Source organism: Nansenia antarctica (assembly GCF_963989245.1).
Source record: "Nansenia antarctica genome assembly, chromosome: 5".
Taxonomy (NCBI): Eukaryota; Metazoa; Chordata; class Actinopteri; order Argentiniformes; family Microstomatidae; genus Nansenia; species Nansenia antarctica.
This window is the reverse complement of record NC_137690.1, coordinates 76,384,631-76,403,750: the sequence shown is the minus strand read 5'-3', so window position 1 is coordinate 76,403,750 and position 19,120 is coordinate 76,384,631. Positions and strand designations below refer to the sequence as shown.

Sequence of the window (19,120 nt, the reverse complement as noted above, 5' to 3'; positions counted from 1 at the left end):
CCCTCCCCTCGACAGGTCCCGGTCCCGCCCCCCCCCGCGCGGAGGGCGGAGCCTGAGGCAGAGCCGCCGCCGCCTGGCTCTGGAGCTCCGGGGCGGAGGGGCGCTGGAGGCGGTCGCGGTCGGATTCCGCGGCGTGTAACGAGGTTTGTAGCGTCTTCACCTCCTTCCGGAGAGACTCGATCTGGAGGCGGTGGTCCGAGATGGAGCACTGAGGCGGAGGAGGCGCCCCCTTCCGGCCCTTACCTCCACCTCCTCCACCACCACCACCTCCACTCTGAGGAGCGGCTGCTTTCGCCTCAAGCCTCTCTCTCTGCCTTTCTATCTCCGTCTCTCTCTCCTTCAGAACCTCTCGCTGTCTCTCCAGCTCCGACGCCAGGGTTTCGCTTTTGCCGACGGCCTCCTTGGTTTCCGCCTTCGCCTGCCTCAGCTCCGCCTGCAGCTGTGCCGACTCACTTCCTGTAACAGTCAGTCGCTCTGTAACTTCCGACAGCCTCGACGCCTGGCTGTCCTTCTCTCTTAACGCCACCTGCAGCTTCTCCGTTAGTTCAGTAGTGTGTTTCTCTATTAAAGCTCTGTCGTCGTCGATGGATTTGACCTCCGTCGTTGTGGGTTTGTTGACCTCCCTCAGCTCCCGGATCTGCGCCTGGAGGCCGCCGAGTTTCGCCTCGTACTCGAGCGTCTCCTTGAGAATCCTCTCCTCCAGCCGCGTCTTCACGTCGCCCAGGCACGTGTACTCCTCCTTCAGCTCCTGGTAGTTCACTTCAAAGTTCTTCTCGGCGAACGAGAACGTGCTCCTCTGCTTCTCCACCTCCTCTCTCAGCCCGACCACTTGTTCCTGCGTCCGTTCGTTCTCGGCCGTAAGCGACTTGATCGTTTCGCTCCGGGACTCCGCTTCCGTCTTCAAGGCGTCGTTGGTTTCGTACCAAACCTGTTTTTCGGATTCCTGCTCCTTGATTATCTCGCCCCAGCGCTCTTCTCTCTCTCTCTCTCTCTCCACGCTGCGCTCCTCCAGCAGCTTGTTCTTCTCCAGCAGCGTTTGGATCTGCGCCTCCTGTCCGACCCGCGCCTCCCCTCCCTTCCTCAGCTCCTCCACCTTCACCTGAAGCCCCCGGAGTTTCGCTACCAGCTCGTCTGCCGCGGCGGAGCCCTGCAGCGCCCCCTTCAGGTCCTCTTTCAGCGCCACGATCTGGCGTAACAGCTCGTCCCTCTCCTCCGAGATCCCGGCGCGTTCCCCCGCCAGCCTCTCCCGCTCCTCCTCGTAACCTCCTCGCAACTCCTCCAGGACTCTCCGGTTCCTGACGGCCGCCTCGTTCAGGAGGTTCTCGGCGTTGAGGAGGCTCTCCCGGCGGAGGTCGTCCCTGAGGCCGGTCAGCTCCTCCTCGTGGCTGAAGAGGAGCTGCGTCCGGAGCCTCTCCAGCTCCGCCTCCTGCGACTCCGCCATGCGGTCCAGCACGGCGTCCTTCTCGCGCTCCAGCATCTCCAGCTTGATCTTGTAGTTGGTCGTCTCCGACTCGTGCTTAGACTCCGCCTCCACGGCCTCCTCCGCGGCGGCCTCCAGCCGGGCCCTCTGCTCGCTGACGGTCTCCTGCAGCCGCCGCAGCTCTCTTGCATTCTCCTCCCGCGAGGCTGCGCTTTTCCGGGACTCCTGCTCCCTGGCCGAGTGAAGGTCCCGTAGCAGGTCCTCCACCTGGCCCTGGAGGTGCAGCTTCTCCTGGCCCACCTGGGTGAGCTCCTGCCTGGCCTTGTCCCACAGCGCCAGGGCCTCCTGGAGCCTCGCCTGGAGCTCTGTGTTCTTGGCGTTGAGCTTGTTCACAAGGTCTGGGGGGGGGCTGGGGGTCGCTGCAGGCTGGGCCTGGGCTTGGGAGCGCAGGTTCTCCAGTTCTGTACGGTGCTGTTCCGACAACCGCTCTACCTCCCCTGAGTGCTGTTCCGACAGCCGCTCTACCTCCCCTGAGTGCTGCTCCGACAGCCGCTCTACCTCCCCCGAGTGCTGCTGCGACAGCCGCTCTACCTCCCCCGAGTGCTGTTCCGACAGCCGCTCTACCTCCCCCGAGTGCTGTGACCGGAGCTCCTGTTTCATCTGGACGATCTGCTGGCCGTACATCTCGTCCAGCTCCGCCCGGAGGCGGTCCAGCTGCCGGGCGTGGTCCTCCTCCAGCCTCTGCAGGGCCTCGCTCTCCGACAGGCTCCCCTGGTGGCAGCGCTTCTGGAGGTCCTCCACCGTGCCCATCAGCTGCTGGATCTCGCCGGACGACATCTTCTCCTTTTGCCTCGAGGCGGAGAGGTCGGCCCTGGTTGCGTCCAGCTCGACACAGCCGCTCTCCAACTCGGCCCGGCAGGTCTCAAGTTCTTGGGCCTTTGCTGAGAGGTCAGTGTGGCAGTTCTGCAGCTCCTGGGTCTTGGTTGAGAGGTCACTACGACAGTTATCCAACTCTTGGGCCTTTGTGGACAGGTCACTACGACAGTTATCCAACTCTTGGGCCTTTGCTGAGAGGTCACTCTGGCAGTTCTGCAGCTCCTGGGTCTTGGTTGAGAGGTCAGTGTGGCAGTTCTGCAGCTCCTGGGTCTTGGTTGAGAGGTCACTACGACAGTTATCCAACTCTTGGGCCTTTGTGGACAGGTCACTACGACAGTTATCCAACTCTTGGGCCTTTGCTGAGAGGTCACTCTGGCAGGTCTCCAGCTCCTGGGTCTTTGCTGAGAGGTCACTCTGGCAGGTCTCCAGCTCCTGGGTCTTTGCCGCCATCCGCTGGTTGAGGTCATTCAGCCATTTCTCAGAGACTTCCAGCTTCTCCATCAGCTGGGTCACGGACTCGTCGTGTTCCAACATGACTCTCCTTTGCTCTTCTGCCACCTGTAGGTCTTTCTCCTCGTTTAACTTTTCAGCGGAACGTTCTTCCGTCGCGCTCTCCGCTCTCAGCGCGAGCTCATCTTTCAGCCGGGCTAGCGAACGCTGATGTTCTGCGATTAGCGCGGTTTGCTCCGACTTCACCCGGTCTTTCTCGTTCGCCCTTTGAGAGAGCGACTCCTCGGCGCCTCTGCCTGCGTGTGCGAGCTCTTCTCTGAGCTGCGTCAGGGAGTGCCCGTGGCCAGACACGATTCTTTCTTGTTCGGCGATCAGAAGGTCTTTTTCGTTTAACCTTTGAGCGAACGATTCTTCCGTTCTCCTTTTCACCTGTGAAGAAAGGAAGAAGTTAGAATACATGGACAGGACAGACGCTGTTCATACAGTACGCCGCACAGAAATGGTTAAAGGATAAATGAGTCTGTTTGTTTGTGGACATTATGGTAATGATACTAGGAAACTTTGAAATGAAGCAATCAACAAATCACAGCAAAAAAACAACAGCAACACAGCACGAAGTACATCCCAATCCATCTCCTACAGACTCCTCGGCCTGTGACAATTATGAAGTAATTGTCTAACAGCAATTTATTTGTCTAATGGCAATCTTGACTGTGCCGCACGCTAGTTAGCTGCTAACAACAAAGAACATGGCTTGGCATATTAAGCACATCACAACATGGGGGGGGGTCGGGGGTCACAGCGGGGGGGGGGTCGGCCTCACCAGGGTAGATACAGGAATCTTGAGGTTAATTTCAACGCCTTTCTAAGACTTTTTAAAGACTGTGTCAATATTTTTCCAGACCTCACCGCCACTTCGAGCTGTAACCGTTTACATCAGTGTCACCTTTAACTTAACAGTTTTAGTTTGCAATAGACTAGACCACTATCATACAACACAATTTCCGGTTCATCTTTGTTTTTTAATAAAACTAATAAATTCACGAACTTTTACTAATAGTTTTTAGGACTCAAACTCTTTGGACAGAGTCTAATTCAGAAAAATATCTACAAAATTCAAGACCTCATAAAATCGTGAAAAGGCTTTTTAATACTTATTACGGGTCTTGATTTTCCCAAAATTGATTTATCAACTTTTAATACTTTTCAAGACACCGCGGATACCCTGATGTGAATGTAGACCAGGATACCCTGCTCACCGTCTCGGCCTCGTCGAGGCTCTGCTGGAGCTGAGAGATGTGCATCTGCTGCTCCTCGCTCCTCTCCTGGTGACCTTTGACCTGCGCGTCCCTCTCCAGCAGCCTCTCCTGGTGACCTTTGACCTGCGCGTCCCTCTCCAGAAGCGTCTGCTTGGCCTGCAGCAGGTCGGCCGCCGCGGTGCTGTGGCTGCTGTTCCTCAGAGTCTCCCCGGCCTGGAGCTGTCAATCAAAACCATAAGAAGAGGAGCTGTCAATCAAAACCATAAGAAGAGGAGCTGTCAATCAGAAGAAATCAGAAGAAAAGGAGCTGTCAATCAAAACCATAAGAAGAGGAGCTGTCAATCAAAACCACAAGAAGAGCAGCTGTCAATCAAAACCATAAGAAGAGGAGCTGTCAATCAAAACCATAAGAAGAGGAGCTGTCAATCAAAACCATAAGAAGAGGAGCTGTCAATCAGAAGAAACCAGAAGAAAGGGAACTCTCTCCCCACAGTGATTGGCAAAAACACAAACGAAGCCCATCTGTTCACCAAGGCCTTTGGCCCCTAGTTTAGTTTTGTCGCTGTCTCTCTGTTTTGTCTGTCTGACTTTCTTTCTGTAAAATCTGTCAAGCGTCCGTGGGTTTGTGAAAGGCGCTAGATAAAACCAAGACAATATTATTATCATTATCCCTCCAGTCAGTAGGACCGCAGTACCCAGCCTGCCCTGAGGGGGGACCCACCTGCTGGAACTGCAGGTGCAGCTTCTGGCTCTTCTCCGTCATCTCCAGGAACTCCCTCATGATGTCGTCCTTCTCGCGGCGCGCCTGCTGCAGGTTGGAGGTCAGCTGGGTGATGATGCCGTCTCTCTGCTTCAGCGCCGCCTCGAAGTCCTGCAGCTGAGGGGGAACGGACACAAAATGGCTGCCGTGTTAAACCCAGGGGGACACAAAATGGCTGCCGTGTTAAACCCAAGAAGTGTTGAGTAAAATGTATGGTAACGTATCGTAATGGCAGATGTACCTTAGACCAGTGGTTCTCAAACCTCTCCTCGGGGACCCCCAGACGTTCCACCACCAGCACACCTGATTCAACTGATCATAATTGCTTTGTACTTGATTAGTTGAATCAGGTGAGCTGGTGGTGGAACAGATCAGATATGTGGAGCGGCTGGGGGTCCCCGAGGAGAGGTTTGAGAACCACTGCCTTAAACCGGGTACACATAAAGATAATCTGGTACACACATAAAGATAATCTGGTACACACATAAAGATAATCTGGTACACACATAAAGATAATCTGGTACACACATAAAGATAATCTGGTACACACATAAAGATAATCTGGTACACACATAAAGATAATCTGGTACACACATAAAGATAATCTGGTACACACATAAAGATAATCTGGCCGATTTCGGGCCGATTTTCCCCCTTCCGACCAAAGACAGCAAACGCCCGATTAGTGGACGGCTCTAAAGATTATCCTACAAGATTATCCTGTGGTGTGAGGTGTGTTAAGAGTCCATTTCTCCCGACAATCTGCTCGGAAAATGGTCGGGGCCGACAATCGTAAATGTTTAACATGTTCAATATTTACGACCAAAAATCCTTATGTGTGGGGGCAACTCCTGACTCCTGACAACTCCCGAGCAGGGTTGCCAGATGGGCTCTGTTTTTTTGGTGGAATTAGCGGTTTTAGGCTGTGGTTAGGGTGGAAAATGTCAATCCCATCTGGCAACCCTGCTTGCGAGTCCGATTGTGACGTTGATGGAATGTAGCCAATCAAGAAGCGAGCTGACTTCTTCTTTTCGTTCTTCTGCACTTTATTTGCCCTGTCGCACATGGCTGCCTCGTACAGGTCAGTCAGGGTACTACGTTAGATCACGTTTGATCACGCGAGGTTTCTGGCTTGGGGAACGAGACTCTAGAGCAGGGGTCGGCAATAGGCGGCCCGTGGGCCATTGCTGGCCCGTCACCAATAATATTTGGCCCAGCAGATTATTTTGAGAATCCACTTTTTTCCCTTTTTTTTTTTTTTACAATATCGGACCGACAGTCCTAGGCGGTGGGCCGAAGCTGTCTATCTGCTTTCGTTTGTGAAATGATCGATCTACAACTACAGACTAGTTGATTTTTTCATATAAGCTAAATAGTTTTTTTTGGAACATGTTTCCGTCAGTTGGTAGACGTTGGTCGATCAACGTTTTATGAAAAGTAAACTTACGATCCATAAGTTAATAAGGAGAATGATTGGGGCTACTATGCCGCTAACCAATCAAAACCCGTTAAAGCGTCACCTGACTTGACGTCTGCCAATGATATTCCTTCAAAATACGGAACTAGGAAGTAAACAACGTATTATCTGGAAAGACGAGAAGACTGAGTTGTTTCGGATAACTTTACTGTCAAGTAATGTTTCAGGTAAGATTTGCACGTCATACTAATTCATATCACATATTAATGAACAAGTCCATGTCATGTTGTGTCAATACAAACATGTTCTAATATGCTATTTTAGTGAAAAATCTAACCAAACGTCACCCGCGATTGTGAAGCTAATGAATTAACAAGCTATCTAACTTTAAAGGGTACAATAGCTAAGTTACCAATGTCAACTATGTCTATTCTCAATCATTTCAGTAATAATTGTGCCAAATTGGGACCAGTAACATTAACTTGTGTGTGAGTACGTTACAGTATATGTGTGTGCAAGCATGTTTTTGATATTGTCAATCGTCTCACTTTTACGAGGTGAGCTGGTAAGACAAAACCCAAGACTAAATGTATCTTCACTTGCCTTGCCTATAATTGACGAGACTAGACAAAGATTCAAGTGTTTAGAGAACATTTATAACACTAGTGTGTTTTCGCAGTGCAAACACAGACACATGTCTGTACATGGTAGGTTGTTAGATTTGCATGTGCATCTCCCTTTCACACATTTAGTTTTTTTGCAGGAGCAGTATACAAGCTCTAAAACTTAAATATTTGTCCCGTCTGCATATTATGCACTGGGCGGGAAGAAGATGTGGTTTTTTATTTAGGCTGAACGTAGTGGTAGTCTTTGAGCAGAGAAGTCTAGGCTTTGGTGGTGTATCATTTTCAGTTTGACCTTCTGCTTCTACTACATTGTAAGGGAGGGGGGGGAGGGAAGGGAGAGAGAGAGAGAGACATATGATACTCTATGCATTGTAATAGTAATGCTTCCAAAGTTATAGCCTAGTTTATTTACAACTCTCCTAATCTGTTTCCCCAGGTAACCCCAGATGCTCAGCCCTGGACTGCACTGCACATCTTCTGGACCTGACCTGACAGGGCTGACCCTGACCCATTGATGCCTTGTTCATATCTTGTTCATGTCATATCTTAGCTTGTTTATATCATATTGTTAATAATGTTCATGTCATATCATGTCATATTAATCTTAGCTTGTTTATATCATATTGTTCTTATAAATAACTTATATTGCTATAAAACACACCTGCAGCCTCCTGTACTGATTTTTCCCTTCTCTTGCGGGCTCTTTCAATGTTTCGTATGTTGGCATACTGCATATAGCATTGTCTATGGTAGCCAATATTGTGTTTATAGTGGTTCTCCAGCTGCACAGCTGCAGAGAGGAAAGCGCTACAGAGAGTCGTGAGATCGGCCCAGAAGATCATCGGCGCCCCCCTCCCCTCTCTGGAAGAGCTGTACAACACACGCTGCCTCAGGAAGGCCTCCAAGATCTCCAGAGACCCATCCCACCCTGGGAACGAACACTTTGTTCGGCTGCCCTCGGGGCAGGCGGTTCAGGACCATGTCCGCAAGGACAAATAGACTGAAGCTCAGCTTCTACCCTAGGGCCATTCAGGCCCTGAACACAGCAAATACCTAGGTTCTAGGCCCTGGACAATCTAGACAATTTGATGGCAGCTACTAGATTGTAATCAAGTGCAATACTGAAACACAACTGTGAACATTTCAAACCTGCAAACTGCGACACTTTAAATGAATGTGCAATAATACTATGTGCAATATGACAACCCTCGGGTACATAAGGTTCAGAGATAGGAAATGTTAGGATATGTATAGCATAGAGTACAGCACAGTGTTTTATTTGTACAGTATAGTATAGTGGATAGTGTACATAGCCTTTATTTATGTAAACCAGCTCTTTTCCCTTCTTGTTTTTAGTATTTTTTTTCCTAGCACCAGGGGAGCCCCCCCTCCCAAATATATATAATACCTATAGTTATTTTAAAAAAAATACAGCCCTTTCTGCAATTTGGCTTTCTGCAGTGTGAAGATTCACCCACTGTAGAGAACAATGTACAAATTTGGTCCAACTTGCATCTGAAAATGCTGTAATATTGTCCGTTCGGTTTGTTAAATGCATACAACACTCCATAATTAATCACATCTCGTTATTTCCCCGTGGTTGCTAGGGTTAACATACAGTCAGTTGCTAGGGTTAACAGCCATTGTTTACATTTCGGGGTCCTAATGAAGCCGTACTCGAATTCTGATTGGTTTATCAACTAGAGCGACCTGAGCAGACAGACTATTAAAAAATAAGTTTGTGAAAATCTCCGACATAATACAGCTGCAAACAAAATTGTTATAGACTTAAGAGAATTACTTACTATCGTATGTAAGAGATCGTTTACTCTGTAGATGGAAAAAGATAAACTTCGCGATAAACGCATTCGGCCCACCACCTATCCCACACCGCGCCTATAATGTCCGAATAGAGAATCTACCACCACCTGAATAATGCTTATTGTACTTTTATTCATGTTGAGAGTGAATGACACAGACAATCAGGCAGCGGGGTGCACCGAAGTGCACTGACGCTGAACCCCGTGAATCATAAGTAGGTGGACAAGGCGTGGTGCTGAAATAGCCGACATGCGGTGTGGTTTGAAAAGAATAACATCAGCTCATTAAATCATTCAAACGTAATGTTTACGTATGTGACTGCAACACACATATGAACAGTAACAAAGCAAATTCTGTTTAATTTTCTGAAAAACATTGACAACAAAATCGGCGCAAAAGTGGTGGTAGGCCTATGCTCCTGAAACGACAGAGCAAACGCGCTATTAGGGATAATAAGTACAATGAGCCATAAGCCATTCATTCAAAATATACAAAATACAATTAGGTTATTAAATACAATAACGACAGGCTTGGTACTCACTTAATGTGAAAAGTGGCATCTCCCATCGGTCACTATTTGCTTGATATCTGGTGATATTGACGTCACTTTAATCCGCAGGCAGTTTATTTTTATTTTTTATGCATCAATCGATTCCTCTCGTGCGTCTTTATCACATTCATTGAGGAAAAGGACGACTCGCATGTATAGAAAGGGAACATTGAGAGCAGGGAAGATGAGTCTCACACAACGGCTTTGCATTGACAGGTAGGATGAACGTATAGTTCGCTGTCCATTCCTGTTTAAATGCCCTGTTTTCACCGTCAACTTTCCTCTTTAGACCTTTGGAGAGTGACATGATGTTTCTCTTGCCAGCTGGCAGGTTAAATGTTTAGCTAACTTCACCCGGCACGCAAACAACCAATCCAATAATAAATAATGTGACCTTGTCTGGAGGAGGGGGGAATCATTCAGAATAAAAGTATGTTAAATAATTATTAGAATAAGTTAGGCTGCGATACATCGTCAGTCCACACATTTATTATTCAAAACTATGGAAAAGGGTGAAACTACGTTTCAACGTTGTTGAGAATTACAACACGAACTCGCTAGTCAAGCCTATACTGCAACGTAATGGATTGGACTGCTACCTAGTTAACTATAACACTACTTTACATTGTTAGCAGGCTCACAAAACAAGCTGTGTTAGTTGACTAGCGATGTGTACATTTCTCGAAAGAAAAGTCAAAGCATTAGAAGTTAGAACGTGTCACATTTTTCAACAATCAATTACTTAAATTATCCTTTGATTATGTTCGGGCCCGCCATCTAGTGGCTAAAACATTTTTGGGCCCGAGGCCAAACCTAATTGCCGACCCCTGCTCTAGAGTCTAGAGTCTAGACTGTCATAACGATAATCTTTATGTCTGTGGGGTGCTGTATTTGGAATATCGGCGCACACCACACACAATACGATCAAGGCTGTTCAATCCAAGATTTTTTATCTTCATGTGTGGGGTCTGTCTCAGATAAAAAATCTGTTAAGATTTTGAGAGTCCTTATGTGTGTACCAGGCTTTAGACTCTATAGAGACACACACCCACCCACCCACCCACCCACCCACACACCCACCCCACCCACCCCACCGCCCACCCAACCAACCCAGCAGACGTTACCTGTTTGACCCCCTCGGTGCCGAAGGCGGCTGTGATCTCCTCCTCCTGAATCTCTGCAGCCTCCTCCTCCTCCTCCTCCTCCTGCTCCTCCTCCTCCTCCACGGCCTGGGGGCTATCTCCCCCCTCCTCCCCCTCCTGGGCCTTGCCTAGACCCTCCTGGAGGCTGCCTCCCTGCTCCATGGCTTGGCCCCTCCCCCCCTGGCCCCTCCCTCCCCCCTCCTGGCCCCTCCCCCCCTGGCCCCGGCCTCCCTCCTCCTCCTGCTGCTGCTGCAGAGCCTCCACCTCCTCCTGAGAAAGAAGGGAAAGCAGCCAGATTAGCATCAAGCTAACAAGCTGTATTGGCAAGTGGCTAGCATGCTAGCTGCTAACATTCACCAAACCACAACAGACCTGGCAGCAGTTCCAGAGCATGATGCTGACATTGGCTCCCTCCCTCACTTTACCTCTGGATCCCTGCCTCCTTTCCTGTGTCTCTCTCTCTCTCTACCTCTCTCTCTCTAGTCTACCTTTACCTCTGAATCTCTCCCTCCTTTCCTGTGTCTCTCTCTCTCTCTACCTCTCTCTCTTCCTCTCTACCTCTCTCTCTCTACCTCTTTCTAGTCTACCTTTACCTCTCTCTCTCTACCTCTCTCTCTACCTTTACCTCTCTCTCTCTAGTCTACCTTTACCTCTGGATCCCTCCCTCCATCCCTGTGTGTCTCTCTCCCTCTCTCTAGTCTACCTTTACCTCCCTATAAAGAACACAAACACATGTTCACTCTCGGCCTCCATTCTGTCAACCCTCTTCTTTGTCCTGTCTGCCTGCAGACGGCATTACCTGTCTGTTGGTTAGTGGTTAGTTAGTTAGCTAGTTAGAGGGAGTCTTGGTTATTTAGTTAGTTAGAGGGAGTCTTGGTTAGTTAGTTAGTTAGTTAGTTAGAGGGAGTCTTGGTTAGTTAGTTAGTTAGAGGGAGTATTTGTTAGTTAGTTAGTTAGAGGGAGTCTTGGTTAGTTAGTTAGTTAGAGGGGGTCTTGGTTAGTTAGTTAGTTAGTTAGTTAGTTAGAGGGAGTCTTGGTTGGTTAGTTAGTTAGTTAGAGGGGGTCTTGGTTATGAAGGCAGAACGCAGCATGTCGGCAGCAGAGATGTTCTGAGGTAAAGAGAGTGCAGGGCAGCGGCGCAGTGCGGCGGCCATCTTGGCACCGGTGGTACTGTACCAGGGTGTTATGGGTATTATAGTCCTCTGGACGGTCCGCTGGGGGGACTGGGGGCGCGGGAGAGCAGCCGTTCACCTGTTAACCCACAACACTGACTGGTGAACCTCTGGATGACTGGTTACTGTCTGGTGAACCTCTGGATGACTGGTTACTGTCTGGTGAACCTCTGAGTGACTGGTTACTGTCTGGTGAACCTCTGGATGACTGGTTACTGTCTGGTGAACCTCTGGATGACTGGTTACTGTCTGGTGAACCTCTGAGTGACTGGTTACTGTCTGGTGAACCTCTGAGTGACTGGCTACTGTCTGGTGAACCTCTGGGTGACTGGTTACTGTCTGGTGAACCTCTGAGTGACTGGTTACTGTCTGGTGAACCTCTGGATGACTGGTTACTGTCTGGTGAACCTCTGGATGACTGGTTACTGTCTGGTGAACCTCTGGATGACTGGTTACTGTCTGGTGAACCTCTGGATGACTGGTTACTGTCTGGTGAACCTCTGGGTGACTGGTTACTGTCTGGTGAACCTCTGAGTGACTGGTTACTGTCTGGTGAACCTCTGGGTGACTGGTTACTGTCTGGTGAACCTCTGAGTGACTGGTTACTGTCTGGTGAACCTCTGGATGACTGGTTACTGTCTGGTGAACCTCTGGATGACTGGTTACTGTCTGGTGAACCTCTGGATGACTGGTTACTGTCTGGTGAACCTCTGGATGACTGGTTACTGTCTGGTGAACCTCTGGGTGACTGGTTACTGTCTGGTGAACCTCTGGATGACTGGTTACTGTCTGGTCAACCTCTGGATGACTGGTTACTGTCTGGTGAACCTCTGAGTGACTGGTTACTGTCTGGTGAACCTCTGAGTGACTGGTTACTGTCTGGTGAACCTCTGAGTGACTGGTTACTGTCTGGTGAACCTCTGGATGACTGGTTACTGACTGACGGACGTACAGGCAGTAAGGGCCAATTATCTGTAATATAGTTTCAACCTTAGGCCCCTCCCAACCTTAGGCCCAGCAGATCTACGACTGTGTGTGTCTCTCTGTGTGTGTGTGTGTGTGTGTGTGTGTGTGTATGTGTGTGTGTGTCTCTCTCTGTGTGTGTGTGTGTGTGTGTGTGTGTGTGTGTCTCTCTCTCTGTGTGTGTGTGTGTGTGTGTGTGTGTGTGTGTGTGTGTGTGTGTCTCACCTCTGAGGAGAAGTCTTCAGCTGTGGTGGACATCTCGCTGTCAGGCTGCAACACACACAACAGCATTGTTACCATGGTTACCACACACACAACAGCATGGTTACCACACACTGTAACACTAGTTACCTAGTCAGTTATAGTCAGTTATAGTCAGTTATAGTCAGTTCTGGTCAGTTCTGGTCAGTTCCTGTCTGTGTGAAGATACATCCAATCAGGAGACGCCCTTGTTCCACCAGACAGCCGTGTGTGTGTGTGTGTGTGTGTGTTCCACCAGACAGCTGTGTGTGTGTGTGTGTGTGTGTGTGTGTGTTCCACCAGACAGCTGTGTGTGTGTGTGTGTGTGTGTGTGTGTGTGTGTGTGTGTGTTCCACCAGACAGCCGTGTGTGTGTGTGTGTGTGTTCCACCAGACAGCCATGTGTGTGTGTGTGTGTGTGTGTGTTCCACCAGACAGCCCCTGTGACACAGCAGAGTGATGGCAGCAATCTTCTCTGCTGCCTGATTCCCTTTAACAAGATCACACCGAGGAGGAACGCCTAGAGAGGCTGAGGTGGAGAGCTCAGGGCACAGGAGGGAGATGGGGGAGGCTGGGGGAGGTAGAACACCAGGGGAGGCTGGGGGAGGTAGAACACCAGGGGAGGCTGGGGGAGGTAGAACACCAGGGGAGGCTGGGGGAGGTAGAACACCTATGGAGGCTGGGGGAGGTAGAACACCAGGGGAGGCTGGGGGAGGTAGAACACCAGGGGGAGGCTGGGGGAGGTAGAACACCAGGGGAGGCTGGGAGAGGTAGAACACCAGGGGGAGGCTGGGGGAGGTAGAACACCAGGGGAGGCTGGGGGAGGTAGAACACCTGGGGGAGGCTGGGGGAGGTAGAACACCAGGGGAGGCTGGGGGAGGTAGAACACCAGGGAAGGCTGGGGGAGGTAGAACACCAGGGGAGGCTGGGGGAGGTAGAACACCAGGGGAGGCTGGGGGAGGTAGAACACCAGGGGAGGCTGGGGGAGGTAGAACACCAAGGGAGGCTGGGGGAGGTAGAACACCAAGGGAGGCTGGGGGAGGTAGAACACCAGGGGAGGCTGGGGGAGGTAGAACACCAGGGGAGGCTGGGGGAGGTAGAACACCAGGGGAGGCTGGGGGAGGTAGAACACCTATGGAGGCTGGGGGAGGTAGAACACCAGGGGAGGCTGGGGGAGGTAGAACACCAGGGGGAGGCTGGGGGAGGTAGAACACCAGGGGAGGCTGGGGGAGGGAGGTAGAACACCAGGGGAGGCTGGGGGAGGTAGAACACCAGGGGAGGCTGGGGGGAGGTAGAACACCAGAGGAGGCTGGGGGAGGTAGAACACGTGTTCTACCTCCCTCCTTTCTCTCACCCCCCCAACCCTCCCCCACCTCACCCTAACTGTGTCTGCAATATAGTACTCAGGTTAGCTTAGAGGCTAACTACTATGCTGATATTAGCATAGTAACCAGTCTGGGCATATTATAGGAGACTACTTCACTCTGTGATCTACTCCTCAGGTCTGGTCTGATCTCCGAGGCCGCGGGACACAGAGACGCCATAGCAACCTGTTTAAAAGGCAGCTGTCTGTTGCCACGGCAACCCCTCATTTCTCACCAGTCGACTCCACCACAGCAAAACCCAAAGGTAACACAACAAAAAAATGATTCATGCTGTTTCACGACACGAGTGGACAGGACAGAGACAAGAGAAGGAGACAGGGAGGGCGGGGTCAGGGTTAGAGGTTAGAGGTTAGAGGTCCTAGGCACTACCCCCCTGTACAGTCCCTCCTCAAGACCGCCTCACCCCCACTGGAACAAAGTCAAACAGGCCCAAACCCTAAACATATTTAAATCTAAGCTAAAAACCTTCATGTTTTGCAGCAGTTATGATTAAACACAAACACTTCTATCGATGGCTTTTATCCACTAACTACTGTCTTATTAAATGTTTTATCTATTTACTTCTTATATTTGCTTTTATTCATTGTCATTTTTATTTTCTTACTTTGTACTAAATAATGCATGTAAAGTACTTTGAATTGCCCCTGTTGTATGAAATGTGCTATACAAATAAACTTGCCTTGCCTTGCCACTACCCCCCTGTACCGTTTCTCTACTGTAAATACATTTTAAAAAGTAGTAATTCTTCCGTCTTGTAGCATTGTGACTGCCAGAGGCCCCTGGCCGTAGCATGGATGTGTTTCTCCTATGATGACTAACGTGTAGCCTGGAGTAGCTGCTAGATAGCGTACCACACCGCTGTAGAGGACGTGTCATTAGCCAGACAGACGCCACGTTTGGCCAAAACGTCTCTAAGTGATTCAGCAAAATCAAGAGAAGAGTCGGCCGCCTGCTTTCATGTTCATCCTTTAATCTGAAGCTTTTGTCAGAAATTCAAAAGTAGCTCATGGCAACTGTAACCACTGTCACTGAGGGAGAGGAGAGGAGAGGAGAGGAGAGGAGGAGGGGAGAGGAGAGGAGAGGAGAGGAGAGGAGAGGAGAGGAGGGGAGGGGAGGGGAGAGGAGAGGAGAGGAGAGGAGAGGAGAGGAGAGGAGAGGAGAGGAGAGGAGAGGAGAGGAGAGGAGGAGAGGAGAGGAGAGGAGGGGAGAGGGGAGAAGAGGAGAGGAGAGGAGAGGAGGGGAGGGGAGAGGAGAGGAGGAGAGGAGAGGAGGGGAGAGGAGAGGAGAGGAGGGGAGAGGAGGGGAGAGGAGGAGGGGAGAGGAGAGGAGAGGAGAGGAGAGGAGAGGAGGGGAGAGGAGAGGAGAGGAGAGGAGAGGAGAGGAGAGGAGAGGAGAGGAGGAGAGAGGAGAGGAGAGGAGAGGAGAGGAGGGGAGAGGAGGGGAGAGGAGAGGAGGAGAGGAGAGGAGGGGAGGAGAGGAGAGGAGAGGAGGGGAGAGGAGGGGAGAGGAGGGGAGAGGAGAGGAGGAGAGGAGAGGAGGGGAGGAGAGAGGAGAGGAGAGGAGAGGAGGGGAGAGGAGAGAGGGAGAGGAGAGGAGAGAAGGGGAGGGGAGAGGAGAGGAGAGGAGGGGAGAGGAGGAGAGGAGAGGAGGGGAGGAGAGAGGGAGAGGAGAGGAGAGGAGAGGAGAGGAGGGGAGGAGAGAGGGAGAGGAGAGGAGAGGAGAGGAGGGGAGAGAGGGAGAGGAGAGGAGGGGAGGGGAGAGGAGAGGAGAGGAGGGGAGAGGAGAGGAGGAGAGGAGAGGAGGGGAGGGGAGAGGAGAGAGGAGAGGAGGAGAGAAGGGGAGAGAGGAGAGGAGGGGAGGGGAGAGGAGAGGAGAGAGGAGAGGAGGGGAGAGGAGAGGAGAGGAGAGGAGGAGAGAGAGGAGAGGAGAGGAGAGGAGAGGAGGAGAGAAGGGGAGAGAGGAGAGGAGAGAGGAGAGGAGAGGAGGAGAGAAGGGGAGAGAGGAGAGGAGAGAGGAGAGGAGAGGAGAGGAGGAGAGAAGGGGAGAGAGGAGAGGAGAGGAGAGAGGAGAGGAGAGGAGAGGAGGAGAGAAGGGGAGAGAGGAGAGGAGAGGAGGAGAGAAGGGGAGAGAGGAGAGGAGAGGAGAGGAGAGAGGAGAGGAGGGGAGAGGAGAGGAGAGGAGAGGAGAGGAGAGGAGAGGAGAGAAGAGGAGGAGGAGGAGAGGAGAGGAGAAGAGAAGAGAGGAGAGAAGAGAGGAGAGGAGAGGAGAGGAGGGGAGAGGAGAGGAGAGGAGAGGAGAGAGGAGAGGAGAGGAGGAGAGAGGAGAGGAGAGGAGAGGAGGAGAGAAGGGGAGAGAGGAGAGGAGAGGAGAGAGGAGAGGAGAGGAGGAGAGAAGGGGAGAGAGGAGAGGAGAGGAGAGAGGAGAGGAGAGGAGAGAAGGGGAGAGAGGAGAGGAGAGGAGAGGAGATGAGAGAGGAGAGGAGAGGAGAGGAGGAGAGAAGGGGAGAGAGGAGAGGAGAGGAGGAGAGAAGGGGAGAGAGGAGAGGAGAGAGGAGAGGAGGGGAGAGGAGAGGAGAGGAGAGGAGAGGAGAGGAGAGGAGAGGAGAGAAGAGGAGAGGAGGAGGAGAGGAGAGGAGAGGAGAGGAGAGGAGAAGAGAAGAGAGGAGAGAAGAGAGGAGAGAGGAGAGAAGAGAGGAGAGGAGAGGAGAGGAGAGGAGGGGAGGGGAGAGGAGAGGAGGAGAGACGAGGAGAGGAGAGGAGGAGAGACGAGGAGAGGAGAGGAGGAGAGACGAGGAGAGGAGAGAGAGGAGAGGAGAGGAGGAGAGACGAGGAGAGGAGAGAGAGGAGAGGAGAGGAGAGGAGGAGAGACGAGGAGAGGAGAGAGAGGAGAGGAGAGGAGAGAGAGTCCCTCGTGTTTCATGTCTGCTGTGTTTTTTCTGTTTTTCTTCACTACAAACCAACCCACACAATGATATAAGGATATGAACAACACCATTACTAGGAGGAACAGGGTGACAGAGCTAATGATGATGCAGCACAGAGAGTAGCAGGGTGCCGGTGCGTTAGACGTGTTATGTGATGAGGGTGCCGGTGGGTTAGACGTGTTATGTGATGAGATAATTATGTTCATTAGTAACAGGACATCATCATTAGCACGTAGCACTTAGCATCGCAGCAGTCTGCCACCTCTCTACCACCGCATTAACGCAAAACAGTTATTATAATCATCTCTGTCTCTGTCTCCCTCTCCACATAACACAACACAGTAACAGGAGTCCCACACCTTCTGAAACATCACATTCAAGCACCTTTCAAGGACTTTCAAGACTCAATTCCCTCAAATTCCCTCAAATTCAAGGACCCAACACGGCATAGTTTGAGACAGATCTAGATGAGAATTTATATAACAGGAACTATCCGCTCACAGACAACAATTAAAAAGAGAGGCTTGAATGTGAGAACACTAGATGGTCTCTTGCCTTCTCTACCACAGCACAGCAAAACTATATATTGTGAAATATGTGTAAAGTTAGGCAATACAGAGACGTATTTACTAGTTGACTAAGTAAAACATGTTTTAATATAGATATGTTTTTTAGAGAGAGAGAGAGAGAGAGAGAGAGAGAGAGAGAGAGAGAGAGGGGAATTCAAGCACTTTCAATGACCCATGTTGATTTTCAAAAACGTTTAAGGCCTTGATTTTTTTTTTCAAATTCACAAACTTCATCAAGGATTTCAAGGACCCGTGGAACCCTGTCACACCTGTCTCTGTCTGTCTCTCTACATTAACACAACACACTTATTATAATCATCTGTCTCTGTCTCTCTCTCTCTCTGTCTGTCTCTCTCTGTCTCTGTCTGTCTCTCTCTGTCTCTGTCACTCTCTCTGTCTCTCTCTCTCTGTCTCTACATTAACACAACACAGTTATTATATATAAAGGTCAGGGGTCGTACCTCTATGGTGTCGGTCTGGTCATGTTTGATGGGTCAGGGTCAGGGGTTAAAGGTCGTACCTCTATGGTGTAGGTCTGGTCAGGGTCAGGGTCAGGGGTTAAAGGTCGTACCTCTATGGTGTAGGTCTGGTCGTGTGTGACGGTCTCTCCGCTCCTCAGGGTCCTGGCGAAGGTGAACTCTGCGGTGGGGGGCTCCCTCCCCCCCTCCTCCCCCGCCTCCCCCCTGCCTCCCCCCCGCCCTCCATCTCCCTCAGACTCCTCCACTCCTCCTTTCCTCTTTTTCTTCTTCTTCTTCTCCTTCTTCTGTCCATCCGAGTTCGCCTTCCTCTGCCTGTACTCAGCCAGCTGAGAGGGGGGGGGGAGGGGGGGAGAGGAGAGGAGGGGAGGGGAGAGGAGAGGAGGGGGGGGAGAGGAGAGGAGGGGAGGGGGGGGGAGAGGAGGGGGGGGAGAGGAGAGGAGGGGAGGGGGGGAGAGGAGGGGAGGGGGAGAGGAGGGGGGAGGAGAGGAGAGGAGAGGAGGGGGGGGAGAGGAGGGGAGGGGGGGAGGAGAGGAGGGGGGGAGGGGAGGGGAGGGGGGAGGAGAGGAGAGGAGGGGAGGAGGGGAGGAGAGGAGGGGAGGGGGGAGAGGAGGGGAGGGGGGGAGAGGAGGGGGGAGGAGAGGGGAGGGGGGAGGAGAGGAGAGGAGGGGAGGGGGGAGGAGAGGAGGGGAGGGGGGGGAGAGGAGGGGGGAGAGGAGGGGGGAGAGGAGGGGAGGGGGGGAGAGGAGGAGAGGAGGGGAGGAGAGGAGGGGGGGAGAGGAGAGGAGAGGAGGGGAGGGGGGGAGAGGAGGGGAGGGGGAGAGAGGAGGGGGGAGGAGAGGAGAGGAGAGGAGGGGAGGGGGGGAGAGGAGGGGAGGGGGAGAGAGGAGGGGGGAGGAGAGGAGAGGAGAGGAGGGGGGGAGAGGAGGGGAGGGGGGGGAGGAGGGGGGAGGAGAGGAGAGGAGGGGGGAGGAGGGGAGAGGAGGGGAGGGGAGGGGGGAGGAGAGGAGGGGGGGGAGAGGAGAGGAGGGGAGAGGAGGGGAGGGGAGGGGGGAGGAGAGGAGGGGGGGGA

General features: G+C 51.7%; 1 protein-coding gene across 1 annotated transcript in view; it reads right to left on the bottom strand.

The window, feature by feature from the left end:
- Positions 1-19,120, bottom strand: part of akap9 (A kinase (PRKA) anchor protein 9) — a 123,861-nt gene that overhangs the window by 91,841 nt on the left and 12,900 nt on the right. Inside the window, exons 2-9 of the mRNA XM_080531994.1 lie at positions 18,144-18,377; positions 12,682-12,726; positions 11,498-11,572; positions 10,562-10,591; positions 10,304-10,360; positions 4,727-4,882; positions 4,006-4,224; positions 14-3,175 (exon numbers count right to left, since the gene is read on the bottom strand). Of these exons, the coding sequence (XP_080388120.1) occupies positions 14-3,175; positions 4,006-4,224; positions 4,727-4,882; positions 10,304-10,360; positions 10,562-10,591; positions 11,498-11,572; positions 12,682-12,726; positions 18,144-18,377 (3,978 nt within the window). The remainder of the gene's footprint in view (positions 1-13; positions 3,176-4,005; positions 4,225-4,726; positions 4,883-10,303; positions 10,361-10,561; positions 10,592-11,497; positions 11,573-12,681; positions 12,727-18,143; positions 18,378-19,120) is intronic.